This window comes from Podarcis bocagei, assembly GCF_964188305.1.
Source record: "Podarcis bocagei genome assembly, chromosome: 11".
Classification (NCBI taxonomy): domain Eukaryota; kingdom Metazoa; phylum Chordata; class Lepidosauria; order Squamata; family Lacertidae; genus Podarcis; species Podarcis bocagei.
Window position 1 is genome coordinate 65,467,702 of NC_138136.1, and position 16,257 is coordinate 65,483,958.

General features: G+C 51.8%; 1 protein-coding gene across 5 annotated transcripts in view; it reads left to right on the forward strand.

Moving 5' to 3' along the window:
- Positions 1 to 15,610, forward strand: part of RUSC2 (RUN and SH3 domain containing 2) — a 54,370-nt gene extending 38,760 nt beyond the window's left edge. For all 5 annotated transcript variants that reach the window (XM_081212631.1, XM_081212630.1, XM_081212634.1 and 2 more), the window contains 7 exons: positions 679 to 755; positions 5,344 to 5,518; positions 6,742 to 6,847; positions 7,468 to 7,514; positions 8,748 to 9,723; positions 12,442 to 12,609; positions 15,319 to 15,610. In XM_081212631.1, the coding sequence (XP_081068757.1) occupies positions 679 to 755; positions 5,344 to 5,518; positions 6,742 to 6,847; positions 7,468 to 7,514; positions 8,748 to 9,723; positions 12,442 to 12,609; positions 15,319 to 15,499 (1,730 nt within the window). In that variant the 3' untranslated portion in view covers positions 15,500 to 15,610. The remainder of the gene's footprint in view (positions 1 to 678; positions 756 to 5,343; positions 5,519 to 6,741; positions 6,848 to 7,467; positions 7,515 to 8,747; positions 9,724 to 12,441; positions 12,610 to 15,318) is intronic.
- The last annotated feature ends 647 nt before the right edge of the window (positions 15,611 to 16,257 follow it).

Sequence of the window (16,257 nt, forward strand, 5' to 3'; positions counted from 1 at the left end):
AGACGAATAAATGAGTAAAAATATAATCTCTCTCCCTGCCTCCCACTTCAGCTACCGGCAGTTGTGGGGAGAGTCAGGGCCCCAGCACATGGGCCAGATCCAGTCGCTTCCTCCCCTCCCAGCACCGAACGAGTCTTTGGGAAACTCAGTCCTTTCTAGTTTATCTGAGTGGCCCATCTTTGCATGTTCCAGATGGCGGCAGCCTCACTCGGGCACTGAAGCTCTTGAACACGTTTGGGGGCTGAGCCTCGCCCCCAATCTGGGCTCTCACTCTCTCCTACTCAAGTGTAGGGGACAGACGGGCCGCCTCTTCCGTTGCAACTGGGCAGGAATTCCTGCTGGCTCCTGGAGCCAGGATTCTCCAGAATTCTCAAAGATAATAGAGGCAGCAGGATTACACCTTCAGATCTCCAAGTTTCCTGCCAGATGGGCGGGGTATAAATCATAAATTATTATTATTATTATTATTATTATTATTATTATTATTATTATTATTATGCATGTCAGGGGGGCTAGGGACACACCAGATGGAGCTTTGCAATTCTAGGATTCTTTGAGTTTTATCCAAGAAGGAAACTTCTGGGGATGGCCTTCCTGGGACCTTCTCTGCAGTGTGGGGCAGGTGAGGGATGCACGGCGAGGGCCCTCACCCACCCTCCCTCTTTTTCTGCCCCCCAGGTCTCATCAAGGCGATCAACATGGCTGTGGATTTGATTGTGGCGCATTTTGGGACCAGCAGGGATCCTGGGGTGAAGGTGAGCCCCAAAGTTCCTCCTTTTCTCCCTCTGCCTCCCCTCCCCTTCCTTGGGTCTAGGTCACCAGGAGCAGCCAGAATCCTCCAGGGGCTCCCAGAGCCCTTCCCTGCCGTTCAAGACATTGCCACCACCATCGCTTGCGCCCCCCCCCAGCCCCTGTCCCTTTAGCGCAAGTAGGAAGAGCCTGTCCTGGATAAGGCCAACGCCCCATCTACTCCAGCATCCTCTTCTCACAGTTGTCCATGGGAAACCTGTGGGAATGTTCAGGGAGGCAGGAGAGGATATATTGTTTGATTATAGCCTTTCCAACTTATGTTAACAAGTTCCACAATTTAGCAGAGTAACATTCCCCTTTTTAAACTCACAGCGGATGTGTTAGCTCAGGCTCGCTAAAGCCTCTCTAATAACTGTTCTGGGATTTCCCCCTTATTCCCTCATAAAAGATAAGACATGGCACAGTTTTCTATAAAAGTATAAAAAGGTTTACTCACACATCATTCTGTTCACAATAGGATCCCAGAAGGCAGACTTAGCTTAGAAAAGTAACATATACCTGGAAACTATCTCATAAGGAGACAGTCACTTTCTCCTCTCTTGGCTAAGCAGATGTTGCTTCTTCGATGCATGTAGTAAAAAAAGAGAGAGATGGCTGCCCTGCCCTGTGCTTTTGTCGTTACCTGCACAGGTGAGCCCACGCTACCTCTCGTCACATGCAGGGGAAGTCTGTCTCAGCCCAGAAGGAAACAGGACGTTTACCTGCTGGCTAGACAAACATTGCTCCCCATGTGTAAACATGTTTACTCTAGGAAAGTTGTACTTGACTGCTCTTGTGTTTCACATCCCACAGAACCAGCAAGCAGGATTCGAACCCAGGGTGTTCTCTTAACCCTCTTTTAAAGCCAGTGGGAGGGAGTTCCATAGATTCGCTCTGTGTTGCGTGAAGCAGTTGTTCCTGCTGGCAAAGTGCTTCCTTTTCTCCCTCCCGAGTCTTCCAACGCTCAGCTTCGTTAATGATCAGGAGAGCGGTGGGCAAGTGGGGAGACGAAGCCAGGGGGGGTCCCACGGTTTGCCAGGTCCCAGGTCAGCTCCCAAAGAGGAGCCCTTTGGGAGTCAGGATCTGGACCCCTCCCTCTCCTTGAGGAGAAGCCTTCTTGCAGCAATCCTGGGCAAAGCTTCATAGGAAAACCTGGCTGAGTAGGAACCCAAGCCTATTGAATCCCAGGCTGTGGGTGCAAGGGGACTCTGCAGAATCTTGAAAAAGAATACCTCTTGTTGTGTTTGCTTCAGGTTGTGCATTTTCAGGTTGCGTCCCACGGTGACCCGGAAGTACCAAAAAGGCTTACTTCCGGGTTTTGCCACTCACACATGCGCAGACGCGCAAAATGACGTCACACCCATGTGCAGAATCGGCTAATCGCAACCCGCGCATGCACAGACACGGGTTGCGTTCCTTTCAGGTTGTGAACGGGGCTCCGGAACGGATCCCATTCGCAACCAGAGGTACCACTGTACTGTAGCTCCCTCAGGGAGTTGGAGATGTTTAGCCTGGGGAAGAGGAGACTGAAGGTGGGTCTACACATGGGGGGGTGCTATAAATAAATCAGAAATTAGATCATTATAACAAAAGGGGGGGAAACCCTATGGAAAAACACGTATAAAAAATTTCTGCTCTCTGGCACCATCTGGTGTTGCAGGTTTATAGCGCATTCAAACAGTTGTGTCTTTGCTGGGTCCTGAGAGGAGATCTCAGAGGCTGCCAGAGGGAAGATGGAGCCAGCTTCTTTTCTCCTGCTCCGTCTGGGAGCACCAGAACCAACGTGGAGGACTCTCCTCCACTGGAGGTTTTTAAAACAGAGCTGGCTGGCCATCTGCCAGAGACGCTTTAGCTGCGATTCCTGCCCTGCAGGGGGTTGGACTTGAGGACCAGCTAGATCAGTCAGTAGAGCATGAGACTTAATCTCAGGGACACGGGTTCAAGCTCCGCCTTGGCCCAGAGATTCCTGCAATGCAGGGGTTTGGCCTAGATGACACCTGGGACCCTTCCAGTTCTGCAATTCTGTTATTCCATGACCGGCACCCTCTGCCAGTGGGAAATGTGTCTTGCAGCGGGAGGGTTCTGTTTCCCAGAGACGGGGGTGTTTGGCAAAGGAGCCTCTCCTGTTCCTGGAAAGGCTGAGACATCGGCAGCCGCGTGACCCTGCCCTGTTCCTCAAACTCCCTCCCGGCCCCAGCTGCCCCCCGCCCCCCCCCCCAGGGTTTATGTCTCGCTTATTTATTTATAGTAATCCTGAGGATTTGCAGCCAAGACAGGTCACAGCCTTGAGCGTCCCTTAACGCCGCGGAGCTTGAGGCTTCTGCAGTTTGGTCTGGGCCGAGTTCAAGTCTGGTTTCGCCTTAATCTTACTGCTCTAATCCCGCCTTATCTGGTGGGGGCGGAAACCCTGAACTGGGTTGCAGGGGGGAGCTTGCAAGGAGATGCAAGGAATCGAGCACACTGACCAAACAGGCTGGGCGGAGTCTCAGCTCCAGATCCCCCCCCCCCCGACTCATTGCGTGGCCTCGGCCAAGTCGCTTCTCAAAGTTTCCGCTTGCCAAAGGGAAAGGATGGTGGCCTCCTCTGCAGGGGTGTTGTGCGTCATCCGCCTGGGGGAAAGTGCTCTGGGCTGCATCATTAGAGAGCGTCAAACAGGATGAATCTGAGCCTGGTCAGATTTATTGACCTGCCTAGTGCAGGAACACTTTGTCTCTTTCTCACCTTTAAACCAGAGATCATAGAATCACAGAATTGGGTAAAGGTAAAGGTAAGGGGACCCCTGACCATTAGGTCCAGTCATGACTGGGGCTGCAGCGCTCATTTCGCTTTACTGGCTGAGGAAGCCGGCGTGCAGCTTCTGGGTCATGTGGCCAGCATGACTAAGCCGCTTCTGGCGAACCAGAGCAGTGCACTGAAATGCTGTTTACCTTCCCGCCAGAGCGGTACCTATTTATCTACTTGCACTTTTTTGGGTGCTTTCGATCTGCTAGGTTGGCAGGAGCAGGGACCGAGCAATGGGAGCTCACCCCGTCGCAGAGATTCAAACCGCCAAGTCCTAGGCTCTGTGGTTTAACCCACAGCGCCACCCACGTCCCGTATAGAATTGGGAAGGACCCCTAATTCTCCTCTAGTCCAACCTGCAGCAGTGAGTTCCGCAGGCTTAGCCTGGAAGGTCAAACTAGACTACAGCCAAGAAATTGAAGCAAACCAGCGGTCGGAAGGCCTGATCTTTATTGTTGCAACAAGACTCCAAACTACAACATAGAAAAAGCGGAGAGTAGCCCCAAACAGTGGGTTATGTCAGTCTTTAAAAGTTTCCCAAAGTTTCCTATAATACATTTCCAGAAGCATCATCAAGACATCACAGATATGTCACAGAAAGGTGTGGTCTCAGGTAGAACCTGAGATCCAGGCAGGCCCATGTCACTCAAATATAGTCTTTCAGGCTTACTCCATCATGGTACAAAGGGAAGTACGTATTTACAGTTCCCTGGTCCCTGAGTCAAAGACCCCTTTGTCTTGTCTGGGCTTCATCCCACTATGGGACTTTAAAAGCGGGTTAAGAGAACACCCTGGGTTCGAATCCTGCTTGCTGCTGTTCCTTAAATTTATTTATTTTATTATCTTCTGCATAGCCACATTCATTTAGTTTGCTCATTTAATTATCTGCTTTAAATCTATACTCTTGTGAAACTGCAGGTTATTATAATAATCCTGCTAATGCTTTTATCTGTTCACAATTTATCTGTAAATATTCAATACATAAGCCATTTCCATTCTTTTATAAAAAGTTTGTTATCTTGATTTCTTATTCTTCTGGTAAGTTTAACCATTTCTGCATATTCCATAAATTTTTGTATCCATCTTTCCACTTTTGGGCAAGTAGCATTCTTGCTGCTGTAGTAGCACACATAAATAAATTTCTGTAAAATTTAGGTAGTTCTATCCCTATGATTCCCCAAAGAAAAGCTTCTGGGTGTTTTTTTAAATAAAATTACTTTGAACATCCTTTTCAATTCATTGTATACCATTTCCCAGTAAGCTTTTTTAAAAATAATATTTTTTAATTAATTTTCCAAAAACAACAAAAAGTAAAAAACAATACATATTCAAACATAGAAAAAAATAGAGTTAACTTCCCCCTATTCCTTTCCATGGTTCTATTGTTTATCATTATACCACATGTCCATTTAAAATTATAAAAATCATTTAATTATAAAATCATTAAAATTAGTTATTGTCCAGCCACAATGTCTTTATGAGTATTTTTAAAATCCTGCTGATGTATTAACCCGTGTACACTGCTTCTGTAGATATGCAATAAAGTTCTTCCCATCTTCTTTAAATTTATTGTCATCTCTTCCTCTTAATTTCAAAGTCAATTTTGCCATTTCAGCATATTCCATTAATTTCACTTGCCAGTCTTCTTTAGCTGGGACACCTTCTTCTTTCCAGCGTTTCCCAGTTAGCTGTAACCTTCCTACCAGACCACCCCATGTGGTCAGAAGAACCTTCTTTCTCTGCCGTCCTCTGATTCTCTCCCTCCTTTCTCAGGCCAAACTGGGGAACAGCTCCGTCAGCCCCAATGTGGGGCACCTCATCCTGAAGTACCTGTGCCCGGCCATCCGGGACGTGCTGAGCGACGGGCTCAAGGCCTACGTCCTGGACGTCATCATCGGCCAGAGGAGGAACATCCCCTGGAGCGTGGTGGAGGCCTCCACCCAGCTGGGTAGGCAGCGCAGGGGTCCCGGGGGGCAGTGGCGTAGCAAGGCCAGGTGGTACCCGGTGCAGAAAAATTCTGGTCACCACCCCACACATTGAAATATGTATATATTTTAATAAAATGTATAGACCGCTTTTTAAAAAACAAGCAAAAACAAACTTCAAAGCAGTTTACAAAAAAGATAAAACAAGAAAACGAAGAAAAATATTCAACATACAAAATTTAAAAGACTAAAACAGATTGGAAATTATTTCAAAATGTTAAGCATCTGAGTAGGTTTATCTAAACAAGAATGCTTTAAAGCAGATGCCAGATGGACCACAGTACAGGGGCTTTCCTGACATCAAGAGGCAGGGAGTTCCAGAGGGCAGGCCGTTGGCACGCTAAGCAGCTGGCTTTGCACAGGGATTATGGGGCACCTGCAGTTGTGCCAGTTACACCGATTGAAGCTTTCCAATACGCACATCAAGTGGGACTCCTCCGTTCCAACCTTGGTTTTACGTGGTTTAAATAACAACATGATACTTTAAAGGCATGTTGGAAACAGCTTTGGCTTGAATGTGATCAAGTTGGGTGGGTACATGTTTAAAGAAACCTTCAAGATCACAAGAGGAGGAGGAGGCAGCGGCAAAGGCTTCTTTAAAAGTTCCCAGCTGGGCCCTGACTGGCGTTACGGGTTAAAACCAGCAACTTGGGGTGAGAGAGAGACTTTCCAATATTTGAATCCTGAAGCCGGAATCCTCTTGGGCTGTTTGCAGCATCATGTTCGCTTCATCGATGACTATTTATTTCAAGATTTATGCAAAAGAAAACCCAAACCTCAAAGTGATTTACAGAAAAAGTTTAAACAATAAACGGATAAGAAAAAGTAGCAGAAACTATTGAAGACTTTCAAAAAGCTGAAATAGCAATAAGCTGAAAACGGATTAAAACTGGCGTCACCTTTAAGCCGAGAGCGCCCCCCCTTCCAGGCCTGTGGGGGCATCCTTGCCAGCCCCTCCCTCCCTGGCAGGTCTGTGTGAGGTGGGGAGCTCTCCCCGGGTGCCTGCCCCTCCCAGCCCTTCCCCTGGGTGCCAGGTTCCCTCTCAGGCTGGGTGCTCTGCCTGACCCCCAGCTGACTGTCTCTTGGGGATGTTGTGTTGCGATACCTGCCTTGCAGGGGGTTGGGCTAGATGACCCCGGGGTCCCCTCCAAGGCTGCACTTCTGTGACTCTCCCCTTCCTCCCCAGGCCCCTCCACCAAGGTCCTGCACGGCCTCTGCAGCAAAGTCAGCCAATACCCGGAGCTCACCAGCCACTCCATGCGCTTCAACGCCTTCATCCTTGGCCTCCTCAAGTAAGCTCTGCTTCCACCGTCTCACGCCGGCCCTTTGGGGTGGGCCCAAGGGGGGCAGGCGGTGGGGAGAATGTGAGGGAAATGAGCAAATCTTCAGGGCGCCACCCCCCACAATAAACCTATACGTTCCCAAAGTCTGTGGTTTACCTGTGGTTTCTGCATTGCAGGGGTTGCGCCTTGCGGTCCCTTGTGACTCCACAAATATGTGATTCCAAGGGGGGAAGGTGAGGGGTTCCATAGAGCCCACCCCTCCACCTCTTGGCCGCTGCCTCATAGGAGACTTTCGTGCTCTAAAGCCAAGCCTGGGGGAATCTCCATCTCTCCATGAGAGCCTTTTTTGCCACCTCACAAACCGGAACTCGGGTCTGATTCTTGCATAACTTTCTGGCCAGCCAAAACTCCCATGGGGGCCTTTCCCCACAGTGCTGGTCCCCACATGGCAGCGGGGCTTTCCTTGGGGGCTCCTGGGACGCCAGAAACTCCAGCCATCAGCCTGCCTTGCTTCTGAGTTTGGCAGCTGGGGTGTCCTTCCTGCCAGGCCCACACTTGTGGGTCCTGGACATGAGACTGACCGACTCTCAGCCCCCCTCTCTCTCTCTCTCTGCTTTCTCCTCCAACAGCATCCGGTCCCTGGAGTTCTGGTTTAACCACCTCTACAACCACGAAGGTAAGAAGAGGTGCCAGGGAGGTGGGGGGGGCATGGGCCTGCATCCGAATGTAGTGGTTGGGATCTTGGCCAATGGCCAGAAGGAAGATTCTGCAGAGCTGCCCACCTTGAGTCGAGCACCTTGCCGGGGGAAGCAGGAGAAATGGGGCCAGATGAGCCACGGAGAAACAGCCTCATTCTGGCATTGTGAAGGGTGCTTTGAGCATTTTGGGGGTGAGCGGAACTGGGGGGGGGGGAGCCAGGCACCCGTTCTCCGCAGCTCCCCCAGGAGACAGGGATGGCCACCAACTTGGATGCCATTAAAAGAGGATCAGGCCAGATTGTGGAGGCAGTGGTGTAGCAGGGGTTGCCAGTGACCGGGGCAGGGAAGCCACCGAAGCTTCAGGACTGCCCCCCTCAGAGCCAGGCAGGGCTCTGCTGCTTCACCACCCACCCACCCGCCTGTGCTGTGGGGGGGAGGTCCTTTTCTCTCTTGGAATGTCTGATGCCATGATACTTACCCTGTTTCCCTGAAAATAAGACAGTGTCTTATATTAATTTTTGCTCCCAAAGATCTGCTAGGTCTTATTTTCAGGGGATGCCTTATTTTTCCATGAAGAAGAATACGGCACACACTTATTGTCTAATTGTGAGTCAGCCAGACTCCGTCAGGGCAGAGCGAGCAGCAGGCGGCAGCTTGTCCTGGCGGTGGCGTGGGCTCTCTGATTTAAAGAGACCTCGCACTGCCTGAGCAGCTCCGGCTGCGCTGCGGCCAATCAGTGAGCTGCGCGGTGGCGCCCGCCACTACGGTCCAGAGGAGTCAGACGCCTCACGGTAGCTTCGGGGGCCTTATATTCTGGGGAGGCCTTATGTTCGGGGGGATGGCTTATACCCTGTTTCCTTGAAAATAAGACCTACTTCCAGTTTTGCCTCTCGCTGTAAAATGAGACCTAGCTCATTTTGGGGAGCAAAAAATAATATAAGACCCGAAATATTTCCCCCGAAAATGTCTTATTTTCGGGGAAACCGGGTATTACAGCGAGAGGCAAAACTGGAAGTGGGTCTTATACTCAGGGGGTGTCTTATTTTCGGGGAAACAGGGCAGGAGAAAGGCTTCGGGGGTTTTGGTAAACGTTCATTTGAGCATCTTTTTAAATTCATGGTATATAAGTTCCCAGAAGCTCTTTATTTATTTTTTACGACTCCACCACATGTGGACTGAATGATCTCCCTCTCGTCTCCCTCTCTCTGCAGACATTGTGCAGGTGCACTACCAGCCGGCGGGCTTCCTCTCGCTGTCGCACGGCGTGTGCCAGGGCCTCTTTGAGGAGCTCCTCCTCCTCCTCCAGCCCCTCTCGCTCCTCCCCTTCAGCCTGGACCTCCTCTTTGAGCACCACCTGCTGCAGATGGGCAAGGAGCAGCAGCAGCAGAAGGAGATGCTCCGCGTCCAGCAGGGCCTGGTCCTCTCCGCCCACTCCACCCTCCAGCTGATGAGGAGCCGGGGGGCAGCAGCAGCCATGGGGGCCGGCGGCGGCACCAGCAGCACCACCAGCAGCAGCCTGGAGAGGAGCGTCAGCGGCTGGGGGGCGGCGGAGCAGGACCGCGGCTGGGAGAGCCATGGGGGACCCCCGGTGAAGGCAGCAGAAGGAAGGGTCAAAGGCGAGGGGGCCCCATCGGTGGCACCCCCCAAGAGGGAAGCAGAGTCGGCGCGGTGGAAGGGGCCCCCCGAGCCCAAGAAAGACAAGCAGGCCAGCTGGTGGTACCAGCTGATGCAGAGCTCCCAGGTCTACATTGAAGGGTCGGCGGAAGGGGCTCGCTTGGCCCGCTACGAGCGCAGGAAGAAGGGTGGGGCGGGGGGGGCGCCCCAGCCGGCCGAGCCCAAGAAGGGGCCTCCTCCGCGGGAGGGAGTGGTGGAAGGGGCCGAGGCCTGCCCCATCGCGGAGGTGCCCCTCCAAGACAGACCCCCGGCGGACGTGGCAGCGACAGGGACTGAGCCTCGGTGGAAGGCAGAGACCCCCCCTGCCCGGGAGGCAGCGAAGGAGAAGACCCTCCGGCCGTTCTGGATGGGCAGCCCCCCGGACTCGGTGCTGACTGAACTGAAGCACACCAGGGAGAAGGACGCGGTGCCAGCCCCAAACCAGGGGGGTCCCCAGGAGGACAACGGCACCCCCAAGTGGGGGCACCTCTTTGGTTCCCGAAAGGCGCCCAAGGAGCCCAAACAGGCCAACAGGTAGGTGGGGTGGGGGCAGCAACCTGGGGGTGCAGGAGGGCGCTGGCGGTTTGGGTGTGCCCTAGAGCGGCTGGGGATGGGCAGAGACCCCAAAGACTGGGAATAGGAGAAGGGGGTCTCCACGGCACTTTGACCTCAAGCTTTTTGCAAAGGACGTGCGACTGGCCTGGAGGTCTTTGAGTTGATAGTACAGTGCTCCCTTGGTTTCCAAACTTAATCCGTCCCCGAAGCGTTCAAAAACCAATTCACGCTTTCCCATAGAAAGTAATGCAAAATGAATTAATCTGTTTCAGACTTTTAAAAACAACCCCTAAAACAGCAATTCAGCATGAATTTTACTATCTAATGAGACCATTGATTCATAAAATGAAAGCAATAAACAATGTACTGCAGTCACACAATCCATCAATCAGTAGCTGATCTGGGTTCCACACAGTCACAGAAACAAAACGAAAAGAGCCGCAAAAACAAAAATGCAAAATAAATAGCAAAAACAGACAGACCTCAGCGTAACACTCAAAACGGAAGTGTGGCACTCAAATCAGAAGCATAACACTCAAAACGGAGCATGTTCAACTTCCAAAAAAAGTTCGCAAACCGGAACACTTATTTCCGGGTTTGCAGTGTTTGGGTTCCAAGCTGTTTGAGAACCAAGGTACCACTGTATCTGAGATTGTGGGGTGCAGAAAGGGGGCTCCAAGGACACTGCCCCCCCCTTGTGCCAATAACTCTGGCAAGAACTACGAGGCTGAAACAGGAGAGAGAATGTCACTCCAAACAAGAGGACCCTCTGCTCTTCTTTTCTCTGGGGTGTTTCTCTCCCGCTTCTCCTTCAAGGAGGCAGGCATGGCTTTCCCCTTCCTCTTTTATCCTCACAACCACCCTGAGGTAGGCGAGGCTGCCCTGAGGTCACCCAGCGGGCTTCCTGGCTGAGTGGGGATTTGCACCCTGCTCTCTCCCAGGTCCTAGTCCAGCGCTCTCACCACTGTGCCACATTGCCGCTTGTCCTTCGAAGGAGCCCAAATGCTGCCCTGGCGCCGCCCTGGGATGGTGGTGCCCCCCAAGGGCAGCCTCCCTCCCTGCAGCTGCTCTCCTGAGCCACCCCAGTTCAGGGCTGCTGGTGCAAAGGGCCTGGGGGGGGGCAGACCCAGGTGTATCTTTTGCACCTGGGACATTTCAGAATGGAAACGGAAAAGAAGGTTAGGCAGGCAAAGGTGGGAATGCTTAAAACTATAGATGGTTCTGTGTCTTCATCAAGCAGCACTGGATTAAGACCTTCAAAGGCCCTAAGCACATTAAAGATTTCGTTGCCCCCCCCATATATCTAATTCAAAATACAAACAAGAACAAACCCTCAAATAAAATTTTATTTTTCAAAATGAAACAAAACCTACAGTGAGATGGAAAATAATGTTCATTTCCGTGCATTTGTATTTGAAAACTTTTCTCTTGTTGTTTATGAATAGATGTTATTAGGATTTATACAGCGAAATACAAAACTTAATATCATATCTCTGGGGGTTTTGGTCCAAATTAAAATATTGATTTGGATTCAATAAAACTCGTAGAGAAAAAGAAATGCAGGAAATATAGAAAGGCAGAGAGGGAGATAAAGAAGAAATAGACAAGAGATTTAAAAGGCGGGAGAAAAATAAAGTTCAAAAGTTAAAGAACTTCCGGTTCTTCATTTGACTGCTGTATATAAGCAATACAGTCATACCTCATGTTGTGTCTGCTTCAGGTTGCGCTTTTCCAGGTTGCGGACTGCCGAAACCTGAAAGTACCAGAACAGATTACTTCCGGGTTTCGGCAGTCACACATGCACAGAAGCGCTAAATTGCGCTTTGCAGAAGCACAGAAGCGCAACCTGTGCATGCACAGATGCGCAAACATGGGTTGTGAATGCTGCGGGTTGTGAACGTGCATCCTGCACAGATCACGTTCGCAATCCGAGCGTCCACTGTATTCACATCCCTACAAAGCTACTTTCTATGAGCAAATATTATCTTCCATCCTCAAATCCAAATGCCATTATTTCAAAACATCTATGAGAAGTTTCCAATCTCCCATAAATGTTAAGAATGACTTTTCTCTGCTTAAGCATGCCGGTTTTTCCATCTCAGCCATTCTCCCATTGCTGGTAGTGACGAGTCCTTCCATCTCTGTGCATATAAAAGTCTCGCCCCTGGAATTGAAGCAAAGCTCCAGAGACCTTTTCTAACTGTATAGATGGAAGTCCCACTTCCGGTGAGCTCAGGCGGTGTGCTAGGAGCCTCTTCTCTGCACTCCTGCTGGAAGAGATAGTTGGGTGGCACTTATGGCGGCTAGGAAGCATTTCCTCCTCCTTTTTCTAATTGCTAAGCCTGTGCTCAGATCCTCAAAACTAACCTTATGTCACACATCCGCTTCGGTACTTAGTAGAGATAAGGCACCTAGTCTGCCTCGTTGCAGAGTTCTTCTGTTGGGATTTTTAATGTACAGCAATTGTGACCATTAATGTTGAAAATCCGGCAATGGGAAATTTCTGTGGTGCCCCCTTCCTTTGATGACCCAAACACAAGCTTCTTTTGCTGAATGCTTAATCCAGCCCTGCTGTCCAGGCTGAGCCCACAGGGTATGGAGCGCTGAACCCCAATCTTTCCCCGACAGCTGCCTCTCGCGTTTTTTCTGTCGTTCTCTGATCCGCCCACTGGTCTTGACTTCCTTCTCCCCTTCCAGGCTGCCCTCTGGCTGGCTGAGCCTGGACCGCTCCGTCCTGCAGCTGATGGCACAGACCGTGGGGGCCACGGTGTGGAGAGAGGCTTCCTCGGAGCCTGAGCGGCTGGCGCCGGACCCTCCTCCCAAGCAGCCACTGCCAGACAGGGGAGGCTCCCCCGAGACACCCTGGTGAGGGATACTGCAGGGCAACAGGGGGTCTGTCTCAAGGATGCTCAAGCTAGAAGGCTTTTGGGGGGAGTTTCTCAGAGGCCCAGGACCTCCCCCCTCTGGGACCCCTCAGGCTTGTGGTCCTGGCACCCAGTCAAAGGGGGTCTCATGGAAAGCCCTGCAGGGGTGAGAACTGAGCCCCCGGCTTGGGCAGGGAGCAGAGGCCTGGATCTCTTGGGGGGGGGAAGGGTGAGGGGGCTGGGCTCAAAAGCAACCTCAGGCGAGGGATGGAGAGCATTTGTGACCCTCAGGGTGCTGATAGACCCCCCCCCCATGAAGCCAGGAGTCTGGTGAGAGTGAGAGTGCAGAGATGCCTGAGGCTGCTCAGGCCATCATAGTCCTTCTCTCTGACAAGCTTCCTTTATGGTTTGCCCCCAGCCCTTGCAGCCGATGGAAGTGGCCCCCAGAGGCAGCTGGTGGGCTGTGGCCATTGTGCCCTGTGGGAGAGGAGGACCCCTCGTCTGTGGAGAACCCCCCCCTGCTGCCCCACTGCCCCTCCTCCAACAGCCGGTGGTCACCATGCAATCCTGGAATGTCGCAGTTGGAAGGGAGCCCCGGGGAACATCTAGTCCAGCCCCTACCAGGCAGAAATCACAGCTGAAAGAATAGGGGGCCCCAACCTCTCCAGCCCCTGAAGGACCAGGTGCACAGCCTGGGAGTCATTTTGGACTCACAGCTGTCCATGGAGGCACAGGTCAATTCTGTGTCCAGGGCAGCTGTTTACCAGCTCCATCTGGTACACAGGATGAGACCCTACCTGTCTCGCCAGAGTGGTGCATGCTCTAGTTATCTCCCGCTTGGACTACTGCAATGCGCTCTACGTGGGGCTACCTTTGAAGGTGACTCGGAAACTACAATTAATCCAGAATGCAGCAGCTAGACGGGTGACTGGGAGTGGCCGCCGAGACCACATAACACTGGTCTTGAAAGACCTAGATTGGCTCCTAGTACGTTTCCGAGCACAATTCAAAGTGTTGGTGCTGACCTTGAAAGCCCTAAACGGCCTCGGTCCAGTATACCTGAAGGAGCGTCTCCACCCCCATCGTTCTGCCCGGACACTGAGGTCCAGTGCCTTCTGGTGGTTCTCTCCTTGTGAGAAGCCAAGTTACAGGGATCCAGGCAGAGGGCCTTCTCGGTAGTGGCACCCACCCTGTGGAACGCCCTCCAACCAGATGCCAAAGAAATAAACAACTATCTGACTTTTGGAAGGCAGCTGAAGGCAGCCCTGTTTAGGGAGTTTTTAATGTTTGATTCTATTTTTCATATTCTGTTGGGAGCCGCCCAGAGTGGCTGGGAAAACCCAGCCAGATTGGGCAGGGTATAAATAATCGATTATTGTTGTTACAGGGCATAAATAATCAATGTTTGTCAATGTTTGAAAAAAGAAAAGGTTCTGACCTCCTTTTCGCTCCTTTGCCTAGTCCTCAGACCTTAGAATCATAGAATCATAGAATCATAGAGTTGGAAGAGACCACAAGGGCCATCGAGTCCAACCCCCTGCCAAGCAGGAAACACCATCAGAGCACTCCTGACATATGGTTGTCAAGCCTCTGCTTAAAGACCTCCAAAGTAGGAGACTCCACCACACTCCTTGGCAGCAAATTCCACTGTCGAACAGCTCTTACTGTCAGGAAGTTCTTCCTAATGTTTAGGTGGAATCTTCTTTCTTGTAGTTTGGATCCATTGCTCCGTGTCCGCTTCTCTGGAGCAGCAGAAAACAACCTTTCTCCCTCCTCTATGTGACATCCTTTTATATATTTGAACATGGCTATCATATCACCCCTTAACCTCCTCTTCTCCAGGCTAAACATGCCCAGCTCCCTTAGCCGTTCCTCATAAGGCATCGTTTCCAGGCCTTTGACCATTTTGGTTGCCCTCCTCTGGACACGTTCCAGTTTGTCAGTGTCCTTCTTGAATTGTGGTGCCCAGAACTGGACACAGTACTCCAGGTGTGGTCTGACCAGAGCAGAATACAGTGGCACTATTACTTCCCTTGATCTAGATGCTATACTCCTATTGATGCAGCCCAGAATTGCATTGGCTTTTTTAGCTGCCGCGTCACACTGTTGGCTCATGTCAAGTTTGTGGTCAACCAAGACTCCTAGATCCTTTTCACATGTACTGCTCTCAAGCCAGGTGTCACCCATCTTGTATTTGTGCCTCTCATTTTTTTTTGCCCAAGTGCAATACTTTACATTTCTCCCTGTTAAAATTCATTTTGTTTGTTTTTGCCCAGTTCTCTAATCTGTCAAGGTCGTTTTGAAGTGTGATCCTGTCCTCTGGGGTGTTAGCCACCCCTCCCAGTTTGGTGTCATCTGCAAATTTGATCAGGATGCCCTTGAGTCCATCATCCATCCTTATTTGGCACTTAAGAAAGAGTACTTTGCTGAATGCTGCTTTTATCCTTAAAAAGTCTTCTTCTCCAACCACGACCGACAGCTTTTATAAACACCAAACGCAAGCAGCTTTCTACCCTCCAAGCAACCCACACCACACTAACATTGACCACTCTATATATACAAGTATAGTTTGGTGAAGGGTTGCATGAGTCATTGTAGGTCGCTGACTCCCGCTGACTTAGTTCTTTTAGCATTCAAGAAACAGCAGCCAATATTTTAGCTGTGACGTTGTTGTTGTTGTTCGCTCACGACCCCCTCCTTCCCTCCGCAGCGAGGTCAAGGCCCTGTGCCACCACATTGCCACGGAGGCTGGGCAGCTGAGCTTCCAGAAGGGCGACGTCCTGCGCGTGGTGGGCAAGGTGGACGCCGACTGGCTGCGCTGCAGGCGAGGGGCAGAGAGCGGCTTGGTGCCCATCATGTACGTCACCCACATGGAGGACGAGGACTACTGACGGGGGCCGGGGGCGGCCGGGGAAGCCCAGAGAAGCACAGACCCACAGAGCCCGGCCGTGCCCCACCAGCAAGACAGTGTGGGGCGCACAGGCGCCGCCTCCTCCTCCTCCTCCTCCTCCTCCTCCTCCTGTCTCCCGATCTCCTTGCTGTGAAGGAATCTCAGAAACCACTGCTGCTCTCCGCCTTCGCCCCCTGTCCTGCCAGGGGTCTCCTGTTGCCAAGTGTCATTGCTCTGCATGCTCCTCTCCTGTCTTGCCCCCTTCCCCCCCCCCAACAAGGAACTCTTCACCTGCTTCGCCTCCAGGGCTCGTCCGGCAGAGACCTTCGGCCGCCAGGACTGCCGCTTTGTGTTGCAGGGGGTGGACTGGATGGCTCTTGGAGCCCCCCCTTCCTAATAGGGCGGTGCAGCCACCCCCCAGCATGCATTGCTCCGCCTCCATCTCCGGGTGGGGGGGCACTTTCCTGCAAGCTGCCCCCGATGGCAGCAGGTGGCATTGCAGGCGGCCCTGCCCTAGACATGCCCCCTCTAGAACTGTGTGCTAACATATATTAACACCCCCGTTGCATCTTGTGGCCCCCGCCACACCGCAGGGGCAGCCGGTGGGAAGGGAGCTGTGCCCCGGGGAAGGGGCATCCAGCTTCAGAGGGAGGGAGGGAGGGAGGGGGTGGGTGGGGTCCCCCCCGAGGGAAAATAATCCCGCCCATGTGTCTGTGTGTCTGTGTAGTGGTTTGGTAGGGGTCCACGGCCGATCTGTGT